At 39.3% G+C, this 18,232-nt stretch overlaps 3 protein-coding genes across 6 annotated transcripts; 2 read left to right on the plus strand and 1 right to left on the minus strand.

Annotated features, from left to right (window-relative positions):
- Positions 1 to 151: 151 nt before the first annotated feature.
- Positions 152 to 13,229, plus strand: LOC117572213 (uncharacterized). 4 transcript variants are annotated; one of them, XM_034254885.2, is made up of 6 exons: positions 152 to 370; positions 3,404 to 3,551; positions 12,108 to 12,331; positions 12,386 to 12,608; positions 12,676 to 12,840; positions 12,911 to 13,229. In XM_034254885.2, the coding sequence occupies exons 2-6, from the start codon at positions 3,445 to 3,447 to the stop codon at positions 13,050 to 13,052; spliced, it is 861 nt and encodes a 286-aa protein (XP_034110776.1). In that variant the 5' UTR covers positions 152 to 370; positions 3,404 to 3,444; the 3' UTR covers positions 13,053 to 13,229. The 4 variants fall into 4 exon arrangements, with proteins under 4 accessions (XP_034110776.1, XP_034110780.1, XP_034110779.1 ...); XM_034254889.2 differs by lacking the exons at positions 152 to 370; positions 3,404 to 3,551 and adding an exon at positions 7,217 to 7,314; XM_034254888.2 differs by lacking the exons at positions 152 to 370; positions 3,404 to 3,551 and adding an exon at positions 11,457 to 11,577.
- A 620-nt stretch (positions 13,230 to 13,849) lies between these two features.
- Positions 13,850 to 15,041, minus strand: LOC117572214 (uncharacterized). Its single transcript, XM_034254890.2, has 3 exons — positions 14,729 to 15,041; positions 14,413 to 14,667; positions 13,850 to 14,350 (listed from the first exon to the last, which is right to left on the minus strand). The coding sequence occupies exons 1-3, from the start codon at positions 14,747 to 14,749 to the stop codon at positions 13,940 to 13,942; spliced, it is 687 nt and encodes a 228-aa protein (XP_034110781.1). The 5' UTR covers positions 14,750 to 15,041; the 3' UTR covers positions 13,850 to 13,939.
- Positions 15,042 to 15,133: 92 nt separating this feature from the next.
- LOC117572212 (zinc finger and SCAN domain-containing protein 12) lies at positions 15,134 to 17,760 on the plus strand. Its single transcript, XM_034254884.2, has 5 exons — positions 15,134 to 15,382; positions 15,443 to 16,820; positions 16,883 to 17,203; positions 17,268 to 17,337; positions 17,395 to 17,760. The coding sequence occupies exons 1-5, from the start codon at positions 15,379 to 15,381 to the stop codon at positions 17,641 to 17,643; spliced, it is 2,022 nt and encodes a 673-aa protein (XP_034110775.1). The 5' UTR covers positions 15,134 to 15,378; the 3' UTR covers positions 17,644 to 17,760.
- The last annotated feature ends 472 nt before the right edge of the window (positions 17,761 to 18,232 follow it).

Consider the following 18,232-nt stretch of genomic DNA (forward strand, 5'->3'; position numbering starts at 1 on the left):
GCAGCAGCACACGAAGCACGTTTGTTCCCGATTCCCGAAGCACGACGAACGATAGCCGAATGCTTATTCCCGGTTCGCAGCTCGCGTCGTTCATTTGCCGGTCCGGTAGAAAAATCAGTTCGTTCGCAGCATTCGTGACGAGCGGAACGGTTGGAGCTGCGATTCTATTTGATTTGTTGCCCGAGGCATCGTGCGAAAGCTGCTTTAGAATTAAATGATAAATTAAATAATAGCTCGCAGAGTTAATCGCACTGAAAACAGCAGACAATTTTGTGGGCATTTAATGAATTAATTAGCTTGAATCCCTTTTGGCATAAGTTAGACCAGTAAATTGGCAAAGTTTGCATTGCGCATTGTGTAAAAACTTGGGGTAGGTTATAGTTCTGCAAATGCTTATTTGTATTGTTTGGCAGGAGAGTGACAACAGCAACAGCAACAACAACGCGAGCAGCATCAGGAACTGCAGCATCAAGGACTGCAATTGCCTGGACCTTTATACGTTTCCGGCTAACACCCATTGTCGCTGTGTGTGTGTGTTTACCTGTGTATGTGTGCGTGTGTGTGTTTTAAACTTCAAAAGCTGTGCCAAAGTACCCGGAGTGTTGAAGTTTAAGTCCAGAGCCCAGCTACAACAACCGTAAATCGGCTTATGAACTTTTGTCTGCAATCAGAATATACTTCAATATATGTATAAAGAGACTACAGAAAACCTCAGGCTGTTGCAAAGTGCCGACTTATAAACTTTTCATATATTTTTAATATGCAACATAATTAAATGAACTGCAACTGAAAGATGCAAAGCAAAGCGTAGAGACTCGCTTTAAGTGCGTATCCGGCAAACAACAACAAAATGTGGCTGCCTAATTTCGAAATAAATTTTCGGTTGCATGTTCATGCATTGTATTCCAGATACGGATGCGGAAACAGCGTTACGATGCGACGCCGCGTTGCATAATGTTCAGTTTCCTCCACATACAAACATAAATTGGGTCTGCTCTGATAACACCTAATAATAATACTTAATAATAAAAGCAACACAACGAAACAATAGATCCACATTCTCTCACGCACTTTATCAATTGACTGACATTTAGAAATATTATCCGCTAAATATCTCTCGATCTTTGTCGAGTGCAAATGGGCTTACTAATTTTTGTATACCCTGTAATTAGTAGACAGCAAAATGGAGTCTAATAATACACCAGAGACAATTTGATTGGCCAACAATTAATTCGTTAGGAAAGTACACAAGTAAACAAACTCAATCCGAGTGTCCAACTATAGTTATGACTATAGTTGTCTATGACCAATTGGCCAAGTCAAGCGTGAGAAGTGTCCACATGTCGATTATGCAAACGTAAAGGGAAAATCGAAAACGAAAAGGAAAAGGAAGTTGGCTTCGATATCAGTCCGTCAGACATTTTGCTATGCATTGAAGTGTCCATCAAATGTCGCCTAGCTGAGGCCAATGAACTGCCAATAAATAGAACATACTCGAGTACATATAATTATTGGTTTTCCCCACTTGTGTGTGTGTAGTTGTGGGGGCGAGCAGCGGATGGAGGGGGATGGAGACAGAGGCGGAGTCATTCATTCAATCTATAGCACAAAACGACATCGATGTCGGAAATTGGCGCTCTCTTTGATTCTGCAGAACGCACTCGGACGTATGATAGTCAATTTTACACGTCGACCGCTTGGCACTGGGCACAATAACAAACAAAGGCACAAAAACAAAGTGTCCACTGAGAAGACGAGTGTATACTCTTTCCTAGTAAACAAAAGAGAAGTTACAAAAAAATTAGTCAAAGGCAGAAAAGTTTATCCTTTAGGATCACCATATTTCATGTCTGTCTGTTCAATCATAACTTAAAAACTTTTCATCGCAGTGATTGAAATAGAGAGAGAGAGAGTGAGAGAGAGAGAGAGAGAGAGAGAGAAAGAGAGAGAGAGAGAAAGATAGACATTAACTCTTATGTAATCTACGCAGTTTACTTTTAACTTAAAAGTAATTCATGCCCAGCCTCTCACATTCGTCGATAACATAATTGCAAATCAATAATTGAATTGAAAGTATTTCATTAAATTCATTAAATAACATCGAAGGCTTAGCTGAGTACTCAATTATCAGTTTAATTTTATTAAATTTCATTAGAAATATAATTTTGTAAATAAACTTTTCAAATCAACGACAGCTTCGTACACTCAGTAAACAGAAACAAAATCCACGATAAATACGCGAAGTTAAACTCGAAGCGCTGTCAATATTTTCATAGGAAAATACTTCATGTTTTTAATACCGAAATGCTTAAAATGTAGTATTTTCAGTACATTTTGATATTTAAATTCTTAAATTGTATTAAGTTAACAGTTTAATCTTGAAAGTTCACATAAAAATCCGGACTTGAAAAAGTTTTTTCTCTGTAGATACTGTTTTAATACTTAACGGGTATTTTACAGTTAATCCACCCAAAAGTTGCTGGCTTGTTAGTATGTTACAAGCTCTGTTAGATAGTTGTCATACCCTTTGTTGTGGCCACAGTGAACGCGGCTCAAGTGCAATGCACCCTGGCAAAAGTGTTGATGCTGCATTTCTACCTTCAGCTTTTCAGATATTACGACTGCGAGAGTTCGCTCACTCGCTCATACATATAGTACATACGTATGTCGCCCCACAATTTCCGAAAATAAAACTCAATTTCCATTTTAAGCATAAAAACAAATATTGTTGTGCTTGCCCGAAAATAAAAGAGCATGAATTGGATCAGAAATCTGCGCTGCTCACTGCTCATAACAATGTGTCAGACAGACACCACATTTTGATGTATGTAAATATGTATCAATGTATGTATGTATGTATGTACATGTGTACATGTCGTACTTATTTATGTAGATGGTAGCCACGTAATGAAAAGTGGCATTTAACGGCGCCGCTATTCATCACCGGACAGATCAGAGCTGCACAGTCGGAGGCTGAGGTTTTACGCCCAACTCCAGATGGGAATACCACTGCCTCCACCTCCACTTACGCCTCCTCCAACTCCTTCTCCTCCTCCTCTGCCTTTGCAATCTCTGCCACATCCGCGTCTGTCAGCAACAGTTCGCCGCTTCAGTAGCTGCTCCTCCTGCTGCTCAAATATTATGGAAAACATTTTTATGAGGCTACAAATGAAAAAGAGCGCGGGCGGGGAAATGCTGCTCATGGAAATGGATGTGGAAATGGCATCGAAGTAACAGCAACAGCAACTTTACAAATGTGAATGCTGCATTTATAATGCGGCTTGTTGCTCTGTTTGCGCTTGTCATCGTTGCTCTTGTTATTGTTGTTGTTGTTGTTGCACTCGGATTTTGATAGGCAACACACAGAATGAAACACTGACTAACGTTGCATCCTTTTTGGCAGGCTACACCACAAGCACAACTATCAAAATTGATTGCTTTCACATGGATAGCAATTCGGTGAGTCCCCTGCCTCCCATGGCCGTGATGGAAAGTGAGAAAACGCCCCCCGGAACGCCCAATGGCGATATGCCGCCTCCGCCGGATGAGAAGTAAGTTTGCAACTTTGAATTGAAAATAAAGCTATTCAGGAACACAATTATTTAAATGACAAATATAAGCTTTAAATACCAATTAGCTGGAGTATTAACAAAGATATTTCTAGAAGTTACTTATTAATTTTTTAAGAGTTCCAGTTTTCTAATACAGTTTAAGTTTAAACAAAACTTTGTTAACATTTGTAGGTGGAATATTACCAAAAATCGTATAAGATATTCTTACAATTTTAAGATAACTTTACAATCAAAAGATGAGATTAGTTGACCTAGAAACAAGACGTACAGACATGCAAATTGCTACATCTATTTATCTCGTCAACCAAATCAAGTATACGCAGAGTGCGTCACACACTTCTTAGACAAAGCAGAGTATTACAATGTTACTATAATTAAGTAATTTAAAGTATACAAATATTAATAAATATTTTATTACTCTTTAATGCGTAAATTGTTAAGCTTTGCCATCAGCTCAAACCTCTTAAAATAAACAAATAGATCTTTCAAGACACAGTGTGTCGTCAATATGATAATTATGCGGCCCACACATGTGTTCATTTCCTTCTCTCTGCACATTTGTCAGGCACACATTCATCTTAGAGCCAGTGAGGCAGATGATTTAAGAAGGCACAAGCTGTGCTTGCTCTTTTTCGTTATTGTTTCTATTTGGATATAAATAAATTAATGAAGACAATTTACCAATTCGCCAACTCAACAGCGCATTTGCGTGAAAATATTTAAATGAATTGTGTCGAGCATGGAGAATTTGAAACCACACACATGAGAGAAGCCAATTGGCTGCGTCTAGCCGGCAATTGGAATGCCAAAGCGATTCCATCCATATTCAACTGTGAACTAGGCAATTGGGGAACTGGGAGGAGAGAAGCAAAGCATAGTTGAAACTGTGCCTTGACCTCGTCCGGCAGGAGTTGTCGTTAAAACTGGGCACATTAATCGCTGCTAATGGCTAAAGTGTAACATTTACATTTTCAATGTGGCCGCGTTACGTTACGTTGCGTATACGCCGAGTAATTAATGCCAAAGCGCAAATAACAACAACAACAGCCGGATTTGCAACCACGCCCAGGTCGTACTCCTTTCGCTTTTTAACGCGCCAATTTCCTAATCCCACAGTACCGAAGCGTGGTCGTAAATTCTATTTTAATGCGAGCAGCTCGCAAATCACACTCACACACACACAACAAACTCACACATACATTCAACAGTTGATCGCGTGTGGACTCACAGTTGGCGCCAGACGCATATCCTTGTGTCCTTTCATTCACTTGGTCTGTTTTTGTGTTGTATTTTGGCGCACAGCTGCCTTCGTTTTCCCCTTTCTGCTGCTCTCGCTCTCACTCTTGTAATTACCGACATATTTTGTGGCCTCACATTGAACCTTTTGCTCATTTCATTCATTTCGATTTCAAGTAATTTCTGGGCGCGCTCAGCCAAAAAAAGCAACTGAAAGCCAAAGGAGTTGCCGTTGCCGTCTCGTGATTCTCACCTGAAAATCCTTCCTTCCGGTGTGTTCCTCCTCCTCCTCTACGTCCTCCTCCTGCTGCTCCTCCGTTCATGTGTAATGATGACCACGCATTAGCAGGGTGTGTTTTGTCAGCTTGTTGTTGCTCCATCGTCGCTTTGTCGTCTCCTTTCTGTAATTACCGACCTAGTATAGTCTCTAGTTGGCTGGTTTGTCCCACTTTTGCGTTTAGCATTTACCAACATTGTTGATTATTTATGTATTTGATTAGTCGCAGTTCCTTTTGATTGATGTTCATGTGCACATGAACGTTTTTCCTACCTGATTGTATTCATTTATTTATAGACATAACACATAACTGCTATTAATACAGAAGCACTGAACCCGTGTGAACCTCAACTTACCTTCATACTTTATATGTAATTATATTTCATGTTATTAAGCTGTCTTCTTTTGGTTTAAACAAATTTACAATGTTTCGCTATCTTTTACAGTGTTTGCTCGCAGTCTCGAAATAATTTCACAATAAGATCACATGCGCCATTTGAATGTACTTCTTATTATGTATTAGGATCGCATGAGATGACACTTCTTACACAACTTGAAATGGTAACAAGTGAACAAAAATCACGTTTGAGTGAAAAGTTAGCCAGAATGAGTCAAAAATTGAGCGATCTCTAAAGCAAATTTCTACCAAATTCTTTTCTATCATATTTAAGCAAATGTTTAGTTTCAATTTTAATTATGATTTTAGTTTACTTCATTTATGTATTCTACGCAAAATAAAATTTTTTATTGAAAGTATCGCAGCCCTCCATCAACATCAACATTTTTCAGTTTTCAAGTGTTTACAGATCGTAAAGCTCAATGTTGGTTTGTGTCTCCGCTAGATCAGACTTCGCGTGTCTTTGCTATATTAACAGTGCTCTTTTGAGTTTAACAGCGCATTTTTGAGCATAACATAGCATTAACATTAACAGCGCTGCTTCGTAAAACTGGCGTTAAATTTGATTTGAATTATGTATATTATATGCATTATTTATGCATAATTGTTAATAAAATATGTAGTTTAATTAATTGTTTGTACTTTTTGCAAGCTATTCAACTTCTACAGCACTTTAAAATCCCCTTTACGAGTACTTAAAAACGCCGCCATTTGTGTCGTCTTTCTGCTCTGGGAGATTCAGCGGCGACCATAACATTTTCAGTTGGTTCGAGCGGTTCATTCGATGCTGATCGGTATCAGACGTAGGTTGTGCGGTTTTCCGGGTGGTTTTCAAGCGACGCGTATCGTGTAAAAAAACAAATGTATGTTGAATTAAGTGTTGTTGCTAAGAACAAAAGGAGCAATATAAACAACAACCTTGCGCCATTATATAGAAAGTGTTTAGACAATGTTTAGTTGTGTCTGTATGTGTGTGTGTTTGTGTTGTGTGTATGCGTAACTTTTACTACTAGCTTCGGTATTTTGATAGACAGATAGATAGATACACCTGAACATATCAATGGATGCTCGTTACATGTTCCGCGCCATTGTCTCTCAATTAAGAAATCGAAAGTTTGTTTTTCATTTTTGATTGTTCGTCGAAACTGAAGAAGAATGCCATTTGCATACGTATAAATCACATTAATTAAATACTGTCCGAGCGTGAACCCAATCTACACTCTATACGGCATTCATGAATAGATAATAATCTTACATTTTCAACCCGTGATCGATTTGGGAACTGAAACTGAACTCAAACTTTTTGGCATCTTCTCTATTTTTTTTCGAATTGTTTCTTTACAAATTAACGCACTGATTAGCAAGTCGATTCTCTCGACAGTTCTGATTGAAATATATACGTTAATCTACAGAGTGTAGATTCTAAATAACTAAATAATTACGTAGCCAAATGTCAGTCTCGTGTAGTCGAGCAATCTCACTCTCAGTCCCAGTCACGCAACAAATGTTTGACTATTTTTTGTGTGTTTATTTTTTACATTAAATGTTATCGTTGCCTCTACACTAGTATTTACTAGAAAATCAATTGCAACTGTGGGAAAATTCGAAAGCACTTTTACACGCTCGTACATCGAAACAAACGATCGATTCAAAAAATAGCCCAGTGACGTATTGAAATCGCGTATACGCCGTGTGCAATCCCAAGCATAAAAAGAATTGACAAAATTGAAATAAAACTACTACAACAACACTCCACCAATCTACATACATAAATTCGCCTAAATGCGTGATCGTCATTTGGGCAAAATGCCGCGTGGAGGAACGACAACAGCGTAAGTCCATCACATCTCGAGGGTTGCCAGTGATATAACATCTAACATACTGTGTTTACTTAAGATATTACTCCAAATTAGTATAAAACTTATCTTCGCTGTGTGTGTGTGTGTGTGTGAGTGTTTTTATCACAAATCTCAAGGCATTTCACTAATTAGTACACATTTGACAAGTTCTATACAGATAAATTTTCGTCTAGATGACCCTGAGTTTATTTCAAGATTAGATCTAAGAGAGAGAGAGCAGAACATTTTATTATTTGACACGCCCGCAGCGTGATGCTGATGCTGGACAACACAACTGTATAAACTACCCTCTGGCTGAAATAAATAAATACATTTAAATTGATAAATTACGGTTTAAGGGAGTTGGGAGGAACAACACACAGCACACACACACTCATAACATATACATATAATATGAGTTATGGCTACAAATAAAGTAAAATGTCCGCGACAAGCTGCCTTCGCTTTTAATTCCAATTCGAGATAAAGTGAAAAAAAGAAAGAAAATAACATGGCAAATAAATAAGGCAATGTTTATGAAAATGGATAAATAAATATAATAATTCAATGAATAATAAATTGCAGGGCAACTGTTGGTGCACAGTGTCGCATTTATTGCGCTTCGCTTCGCGTTTTATTACTGCGAATTTGATTGTATCTTCAAGATACAATTACAGACACACATGCAGGCATGCTCGAAACAAAAGCGAGCCACAAACTGCCACAATTGAAACTCCACGAGACGTCGCTATCGTTGTCGCTGTAAACAATTGTCGCCCACTGTAAACTTATACCATTATTATTAACAAGCGAATGCGAGTCAGAGTATTCGCTCTTCACCATAATTAACCCGCAGGATACACACACACAATGAGTGTGCGAGTAGATAGTTTTTATGATTTGCAGTCGTGCATGCCAGGAAATGTTGTTTCAATTTCGTTACACACAAAGTTTTAATTGTGCATGTCGAGCTGACATGTGTACTGTAAAAGTGCTACACTTATGTTTAGGGTATATAGTATGAATGTAATCTGTAATTTGTGGCATCCTACGCTTTCTTTAATTGCCAACAAGTTGCCTATTCCCGAGTGCTGCACTTAATCACCTACATCTTCAACTAACTAAGTATCTAAGTATCTTTGCCGCTGCTCAATGTGCTCTTTCTTGATTTAGCTAAACAAGCCACGCTCCAGTTTTACGCGCGTGGCCATAATTAGCCCGCTTTATAAGGCAGACTTCTTCTTCCGTACATCACATGTCCCCAATCTTAAGTCTTATTTGTGTTTGATGGACATTACAAATTTTCTCTTCTCATACTCTATACTCATAGGGTATAAGGGTATTATAACTTTTTGCATGCAGGATCCCTCTTCGATCCCATACAGTATATATTCTAAATCAGCCAAGTCCACCTGTCTGTCTGTCCGTATGATCAACTAGAACTCAGAGACTATAAGAGATAGAGCAATAACTTTTTTTCACAACACTTATAATGTTTGCACGCAGATCAAGTTTGTTTCAAATTTTTGCCACGCCCACTTTCGCCTCCCGAATGTAATCGGGTCTTCGCTGCCTTGGCTGATAATCAGGTATATGTTGGCCTGTATGGTATATTTCCAATGTAGCACTTCATAGATATATCAAATATAGATATTTTAGTATTTTTGTGGTATATTATTTTAGTATATTTTAAGAATAATACCTCACTGTTTTGAATTCATAAAAAATGAATAGCACACTGTAGCTTTCTTACTTGTTTTAAGCTGCAGCTCAGAGACTAGGCTAAATGTTGATGTATCCGAAAATGCAGCTAGCTAATTAATTAGTTGTGTCTAGTCGCGCTTTCGCTGGGTTAAAGAACTGCCAGCTTAGGATCCTCACAGGTTTCTCCAGACAGTGTGTCGAGTCAAAGTTGTAGGTGCAGTGTCAACAGCCTCCAACTGAGGCTGACCCATTAGCCAAACAAATGGCGTTAATATGGCAAAGGCAATAACCACAGCGAAAACTTCAACATCAACTGCAACTATGACTATGAGATTGGTTGGCAGTTTCAGGTTCAGGTTCAGCTTAAAAACGAGTTTGCAGCAAAAGCAAAAGCTAAAGCTTTTAGCGAAATTTTCCCATAGCGCAGCCAGTTAAAAAGTGAAAGAGATACAAATGCACATGCACAGATGCGGCAAGCAAATACAAATGCAGATACAGCTGCAGGCAGCCCCTGCTGCTGCTGCTGCTGTGGCTGCTGGCTGTTTACTTTTTTACAACAATTTGTGGTCGTTGTGCGTTGCTGTTGCTGTTGCACTTGGGCCCAAGCGGCAAGTGAAATGTGTGTTACTCGTGAAGCGGCTGCCAGCCTGCTGCCTGCGGTGCAATGTGTTGAAAGCTAAATGCCTGCGCTTACAGCAGCCACAGTCGCCAAGTGGCTGCCACACCAACACACAAACACAAACACACACCAACACACATAGATAGGCAGACACAACATATTGTTGCAACGGGCGTTCATTGACATCTCGACTGAGAGTGCAACTGCAACTGCAACTGAGACTCTGGCTGCTCGCGGCTAATGAAATTGTCAGGCGTAGCAACGAACAACAGCAACAACAACAACAACAACGATTGTGGGGCATTGTCGTTCGGTCAAACGCAGACTGCGCATGTTAATTAAATAGCTTATTACGAGTCTCTATCAGAAAATGATGCAAGTGATACGACACCCAATCCAAATATCAATTTAGTTGCTGTTGAGAAAGTGCGTGCTTAATTAAATATGTAATTTATTATTTTTGCTTTAGCTATGCTTTTGCTTTCCATTATCTGCTGCGCCGACCGATTTCTTTGCTCTGCGCACTATTAATTTAAATAATAATTGTGTGTTTACTTTCGTTTCAATTTTGTCTGTTCGCCTGTCACTTCAAGTGCAACCGCAAGCAGCTCTTTGGCATGATTAAGCGCCTCGTTGGCTGCCAGATATGTGCCTAATTACCACTGCCCCAGAGACTTGCCACAATTCCCCCCACCCCCCTCAACCAACTCACACGATAATCTGGAGACTGTTTACATTTGACAGCTGCTCTTTGCATTGTGTAGCAGCATTCGAGTGTCGCATCTGCTGTCGCTTGCAACAGCGTAGAGTGTGAGAACTTCCAAAAACCTCCCAGCTCGAATGGGCTGCGTTGATGGATGTGTTTCGGCAACTGAGATCATCGCTTGTCCCCTCATCACTCCCCTCACATCAAACACGAGTTGGTTTTTTGTCATTTGATCAGCAGCTCACGCAATAAACGACAGCGAATACTTAATTGAATCGAGTATAGAATTGCATATTTTACAACCAGCGACCCACATTGCCATTTAACGCTATAGAACACATAACAGTCAATAAAGTCAATTTGTGGTAGCTTCACTGTACTTACTGACATCATATTCAAATTAATGCAAAATCTATTGTTATGCTTATGATAATTTAAAAGGCATTTGCCTCAAGGAAACTCCTAGCAATTATTACGTATACGAACTAATTCAATTATGATTACCTTCACTGTATTTGCTATCATTGTCTATATTGAGCAGCCGAATTGGGAATACATATTTATTATGAATACTATTATGCAATTAATCTTGTCCTTACTGTACCTAATATCATAAGAATACTAAAATTTTTGAAATGTTTAAGATAGAAAATCTTTGTAGATACTTTAAGAAACTTACCGAAATTTGAGTCTTGTTTTCAGTGTACTATAATAATCAGCAACATTGCGAATATTTATATAAATTCCTTGAATATATTACAAATACTAAGAAATTCAATTAGTCTTGTCTTTACTGTACTCAAATTAACACATAGCGAGTAATAAGGGAAACTCTGGAAAAGTGCCATATGTTCTTAGCTGCTGTTTAGTACTTTATGGTATATTTCGAGTATAGTACTTCACCGTTATACCAAATATGACTTCAGGTATATATTTGTGTTGTATTATTCGGTATATTTTAAGAATAATACTGCACTGTTTTGCTTTTATTCAAATTGGATAGCGAGTATTTCACAGTCGAGCACACTCGGCTGTAGCTTTCATATAAAAAAAGTATGAGTAAATTTGTTTTTATCGTGTATTTACTTTTCTTACTGTCAATCACACATGTTCATTTTTAAACAACAACTTTTGTAATGCTTTTGAACTAACTCCGCATGGGGAATATTCAAACAAACGCCAAGAAACTCAAAGACAATATTTCGCATCTGTTCGATCGAACAAAAAAGTAAGAATTTGCCATGTGCAACAGACTGTGGCAAGCGTGGCTATCGCAAAGAGCTCGTCGCGTAATTACATTGTGCCCAGCAAATTAGATAATTGTAAAACTTTCTTAACCTCTCTCGCGCGTACTCTGCAAATGTTGATATTTGCTTTTGTAAATCAATTTAGTCGATTAGCAGCGCATTCAACTCACAATTAGCGACTCGACCAAGTGAAAATTTCCTAATTATACAAAGACTCTCAGACTCTCTGAGACTTGAACTGAGACTGAGATTGACTATGATAAATTGTTGGTTGTAATTATGCAATAAAGACTGCGTTCGTAATTGCTCTTAATTCTTAAATCTTTTAAAGTTATATTTAGTTTGGGCCACACACACACAAACAATTAACTTACTATGGATGGTATTGATCGTAATTTTATTGATAAACTTAATCGTATGCTGCTGCGACGTCCCAAAAGCAAAGCAAAAGCAAAGTGTGTAGAAGAAAACTCCAATTTCATTTTCAAATTACTTGCAACTCTCTTTGCAGACGCTATGAGGAGGATCCGGATAATGCATGGAACGCCTGCTCCTGGTGCGAATACATGCTGATCGTGATACTATCGACCATACTGCTGGTGGGCGTGCTCATCCTCACACTCTTCTGGGTGATGTTCTATCGCAATGGCTTCGCCTGGACAGACAAACCTCTGCAGCAGTTCAATCTGCATCCCATACTCATGATAGCGGGCTTTGTAACGCTCTCCGGATTTTGTAAGCAGCAATAAAAGTATTTTGCAATTCCATTCTATAATATTCCCATTGCAGCTATCTTGATTTATCGACTGTGCCGTTGCATGAAGCACATCTATGTGAAGCTGATTCACATGTTCTTCCATGCCATTGCGATACCCTGCATTGCCCTCGGCTTCCTCTCCGTCTTTGACTCGCACAATGCATTGCAAAAGGTGAATTTCTACAGTCTGCACTCGTGGCTGGGTTTCGTGACAATGGGCATGTTTGTGCTTCAATTTGTAATTGGTTTCTTCAGGTGGGTGCCCATCATTATCATCAACATCATTGCTAATTACACATTCATAATATGATCTTTTCATTAGCTTTCTGGTGATGCTCTGCTGTGAGAACAAGACCTATAGCTGCCGCTCGGCCATGGTGCCCATCCATGCCAGCTTCGGTTTGGCCAATTTCTGGCTGGCCATTGCCACATCCGTCACGGGTATCATTGAGAAGGAACGCGAGACCGCCGAAGATCCAAACTTGAGGTAAATCTTGAGAGTCTTACCAACATTAATTGATTTAATCTTTAATCACTCCCCATTCATTCATTTACAGTGCGGAGAACAGACTCATTGAGCATTATATTACGAGTGCGATAGGCATCACATTGGTTGTCATTGGCATCATAGTCACCTTTGCCGTGCGAAGGACCAACGCTCCTGCCTCCGCCAAGGTCTATGTCACCGAGCGCATTTAGATGTTGGGATTGAATGCCATGCCACGCCCACGACGACTACGCCCACATACCACAGCCAGTGTTATGCAGAATAGGCTTCTATTTTATATGTTCCACTTCTCGAAGCATATAAATGTAGCTGTGCAATTAAAAATTTGATACATAAAATCATTGTTGTGTTAGCACAAATGAAACACACGCTTTTTGCATTCTCTTCCCTCTCTACTTACTATCCAAACAATACATAAATCTTTATGCCAAATCCTAATCTTTTTATCAGCAGCTACTCGACTCGTAGATAAATCAAAATTAGCTCTTTTCTAAATGCCAATCTTTAACTGCTAAGTAGACTTGTAGAGATTAGGAATCTCATCTTGGACACATTAAGACAACTTTGCATAATAGTAAGTATAGGACCGCCCAGCCTCTAGACCAGACCATAACCGACCAGATCAAGATCAGACCAAGCATACTAGAAGACTACACGCAAAACACAAATAACTATGATCAAAATCAAAGAAAGGAACAATATATGCAGCCGAGTTCTTAGCCACACCACTTTTTGGTAGTTTTCTAGACATTTTTGATATATGTACTACTATTCGATATATACTATTGACTTATATATTGTACGTACTATACAACTGCATAAGATTTACACAAATAATATATATATATATATATATACATACAATACATATTGTCGCATTTGATGTTTTTGTAATCGTGCAAAATATATAATTGTATTTCATAACAAGCTAAGCAATATAAGTTGTAAACCAATTTTTATATAATAAATGATTTTTTTTATTTATTTACAGTATGTATAAAAAAACATGCATATTATTCTCGTTGTAGAAAATTATTAAAAAATATAAAAAGAATATGGATATCATCTCATCAGAAATCTAACTGTACTTGCTGCCTTTGAGTCGTGGCAATCGCAGTTTTGGTCTCTGTATTAGAATCACACTCTTTTTGCCTGATTTCGGCGATTGTCCCCTCACAAATATGGCGCCATTATTCGAGCTTATTGAGTAAACGCTCACATTCTGTGGCTCTAATCTATTAGATGGCATATCGAAGTTGCGAACTCGCGGTTCCGGTTTCGTGTTCTCCGGCATGTTCTCCACATCTAATTTGAATGGCGACACAAAGTTGCGTATCCAAGGTTTCGGTAGCTGTCGTTTTTGTTCCAAGCAAGGACTGGACACCGTCAGGCGATTAGCAGTCGGTCCTTGATCTATTGACAGCGATAATGCTGGAGACGGTTTTAGTTGTTCATAGTTCAATTCTGGTTCAAAAGCTGGCACTTCGCCCTAAAACAATATTGTTGTGTTACAAAGACTTGAGACTTGCCATATTAAATGACCACACTTACTGTACACAGATGCAATTTCTTGGCCTTGGTGTTGTCGGCTATCAAAAGTCCGCATTTGCATTCAACGTAGCCATGAAGCCGATAGATGGGTCCGATTTTCTTGATGCTAAAACAGCGTTTAACATGCGCAGTTACATTTTTGAACTTATCCATCGATCGGCCACAGCTGGGGCATGTTCCTTCTTCGCTGATTTCATCGACCGTGTACCAAAATGTTTTTCTATCCTTAAAAGACTTGGATGCTTTTTTTGCAGCCTTTGCATAAAAATCGGATTAGAGTTTGTATGTTAAACGTGTATACATTCATTAAACATACCGTTGATTCTTCGCTAGACATTCTGCAGCATAGATATCTTAACAAAGTGTTGTTTAACTTTAAATATTATTTGTGTTGTATGAGAATTTTCCAGCTTTCTAGATCCAACAGGTCTGCAGCATCAGTAATTTGGAGCTATCATTATTTATATTTGAAAATGAGCATTTGCAAGTATACACTCATATATATTTAACTGAATTATCACTTTGTAAAACGTATTTAATTTGTTTTCACTTTTTGTGCATAAAATAAATATATTTTGTTGATTTCAATGTACTTTCAGTCTTATCGATGCTGCTCCCGATAGCGATTAATGAAATTATTGTGAATGAACTTATCGCTTGAACTATTTTCGCAATTTTCCAGCACTGCTGCGCTCTTGGTCGTCTATCGGATGCAGGTATTTTGTAGCCGCCTATCGTTTACCCACCACAGATTGTCTCAACAAGAAAACATAAAATTAAAAATTAATTTAAAAGAAAATGTAAACACGTTGTGAATTTTAATGAAAATAACACTATAATTACAACCTGTTGAGTAAAATAAACGCTACACGCGTAAACAAAAAACCATAATTGTTTGTGTACTGGGATAACAACCATCAAATGGAATTATACATACATATGTATATAAAGATTTGTTAATGAAACATGGGTAAGATGCACAGTTCAAATAGATATTCCCAAAGGTCACACACAATTTAATTTTCTATAGATCTGCCAGTGCCTGAGAGCTGCATACTCTGTCTGGAGGAGCGTTCCCCGACTCAGCAGCAATATATGGATGTTTACTCTGCGAAGAGTGCAGAGCTCAATGTGCTGCAGATAATCAACAAACATTTACCCATCCAACTAGCGGCGGACAGTGAGGAAATGCGTAAAATGTGCTCCATCTGCTGGAAGACAATCTCTGCTTTCCACACGCTTTACGATTTTGTGAGTGCCACGCAAAACTCGTTGCGGGAGACGAAAGTATTGATGATGGAAGATGATCCATTGACGCAGAGCAATGTCAATGAGAGCGCTAAGCAGAGTGCAGATCAAACGGAACTGAATGGTCGCAACTTTTTCTATCCGGAGGTAAAGATCGAGGAACATGAGCTGGAGCAGTTGCCAAAAATCGAGGTGCTAGAGAGCAGCACAAGTCTGCAAACTATCGATCTCGATCCATCGCCAGCACGACGTTTAAGGAAGCGTGTTAAAGCGGAGGCCGAACCATTAAATTCCAGCACTGAGTTGGGTGAGATTAATAATGGTGAAGCAATTGCAGCAACAGCTGATGAAACTGAGCCGCCTATTGCGCCTAAGAAACGTCGTGGACGACCACGCAAAACTGAGTTGCCGAAGGAAATCCCCGAGGCAGAGATCAAAGTGGACAAACCCGCGGAATTGGAGCCAGACTTGAAAATGGAGCAACAAGCCGATTTCAGTGACGATGATCAAGATTTCACCTGCAATTTCGATGATGAGCTTGCTGCCCACAGTAACGGGAGCAGCGACGAAACGTCCGAGAGTGATGATGATGACTCGGATTTTGAAATGGACAGACCAGCCGAATTAACGTTTGCCGTGATACCGAAGCGAACGCCTGTGCGTCCCAAAAAGTATAAGAAGAGAGCGAAGCCCAGCGAGCCAAAGGTGCGTATGTCACGGGAACTATTGGATCAGCGAAAGAAACAGCAGGAGGAGTACGATGGCATCATTGCCAAGTTCTTTAGTGTCCTGCCCTGCTCCATATGCAATCTGGTAGTGCACAACTTTACGGAGATGCAACGCCATCATCGACTCACACATCAGGTCGATCCGGGCTATATGATCTGCTGTGGTCGCAAGTTTACGCAACGCAAAGTGCTCGCCGAACATGTGCTGGTTCACTGGAATCCCGAGCATTTTAAGTGCATCACCTGCGAAAAGGCATTCCAGAACTCACGGCACCTCGAATCACACCAACAGGTGCACGTGGCCAAGGTGTCCTTCCAATGCGATCTATGCTCCAAGGTGTTTCTCAGTAAAACGGCAATCGACTATCATAAACTGAACAAACATGTGCCCAAATCCGAATTCAAATTCACATGCGCCGAGTGCGGCAAAAAGTAAGTTAAACATGAAATAAAATAAGGGTTTAAAACTAACATTTAAATTGATGAATTTGCAGATTCCTGACTGAGCGTAAGCTGAAGAATCACATGAGCTCCATGCACGATCCGGAGAGCATCATTATTTGCGACAAGTGCGGCAAACAGATGCGCACTAAAATCATATTAAAGAAGCATCAGGAGCTGATGCACTCGAATACTCCGCGACCGGAGCCGGAGCTAAAGCAGTGTCAAGTCTGCGGAGCCTGGCTCAAGGGCATGACGGGACTGAAGCAGCACATGAAGAGCATACACGTGGAAAGTGCTGGCGAGCATCGTTGCCATGTCTGCAGCAAAATCTCACCCAATGCTCGTGCCCTGCGTCGTCATATCTATCACAAGTAATACACAAAACTTATCCAATCTTAACATTGTTATTAACTTTATACTCCCGTTGTTGAACAGTCATGAATGCGAGCGTAAATTTAAGTGTACCATGTGTGACAAGGCTTTCAAGCGACCTCAGGAGTTAAAGGTAAAAAGATTTTAAATCATCTAAATAAACCTAAGTAACAAATTTAATTTATTATAGGAACACACATCAACGCACACGGGAGAAGTGCTGTACACCTGTCCAAACTGTCCAATGACGTTCTTCTGCAGCGCCAATATGTACAAGCATCGACAGCGTTTGCATCGTGCCCAATACGAGGCGGACAAGAATCAGCCAAAGCCGCCTAACATATTGCAACAGGCGGTGGGTGCCACGGCGGCCATGAAGATTAAACTCATGCAGAACTCCAGTGCAGCCAGCATAGAATCAGACATGAAGCATTTCTAGATCATAATCAGCGATTAGTCTATGCCCATAACTGTAGTTGTAGTCTATCTATAGTTTTGTAAAGTTAAACTAAAGAAACAGTAAAGTACAGTCGATGTCGACCACTTTTCGTATATACTTTTATAATCTCATATCTATGCTTATCATGTTGAACTCACAAATGAATTGTGGATTGGATTTATGGAGATGCCATTTCAGCAGACAGTCAGATATGATAATTACCAATTGCAGATAAATAAAACTGCGAGCCGTCTGATTAGTTTGATTGCGATGACGTCCATAGGTATGTGGATTTTCAGTTTGGTTTTGATACTCTTGCGGCTGCTCTATAATGGGAGGTTGGCGAGGATGCTACGAAGATATGGAACTGATTTAGGTGGACTTTTTGGTTCCATCAGCGACAACATGAGTCTATCGCCATTTATCTCTACAGAGGTATCCTATAGCAGATGAAATACCCATTAACCAAGGAACATTTTGTCCTCAACAGCAATAAAAAAAACATCATCCAATAAATAATTAATAATATCCAATGTTCCATTCCAGTTATCTATATTTCCGCTAAACAAGTTGGATCTGTTGACAAATT

The sequence above is a fragment of the Drosophila albomicans genome, chromosome 3 (assembly GCF_009650485.2).
Source record: "Drosophila albomicans strain 15112-1751.03 chromosome 3, ASM965048v2, whole genome shotgun sequence".
Classification (NCBI taxonomy): domain Eukaryota; kingdom Metazoa; phylum Arthropoda; class Insecta; order Diptera; family Drosophilidae; genus Drosophila; species Drosophila albomicans.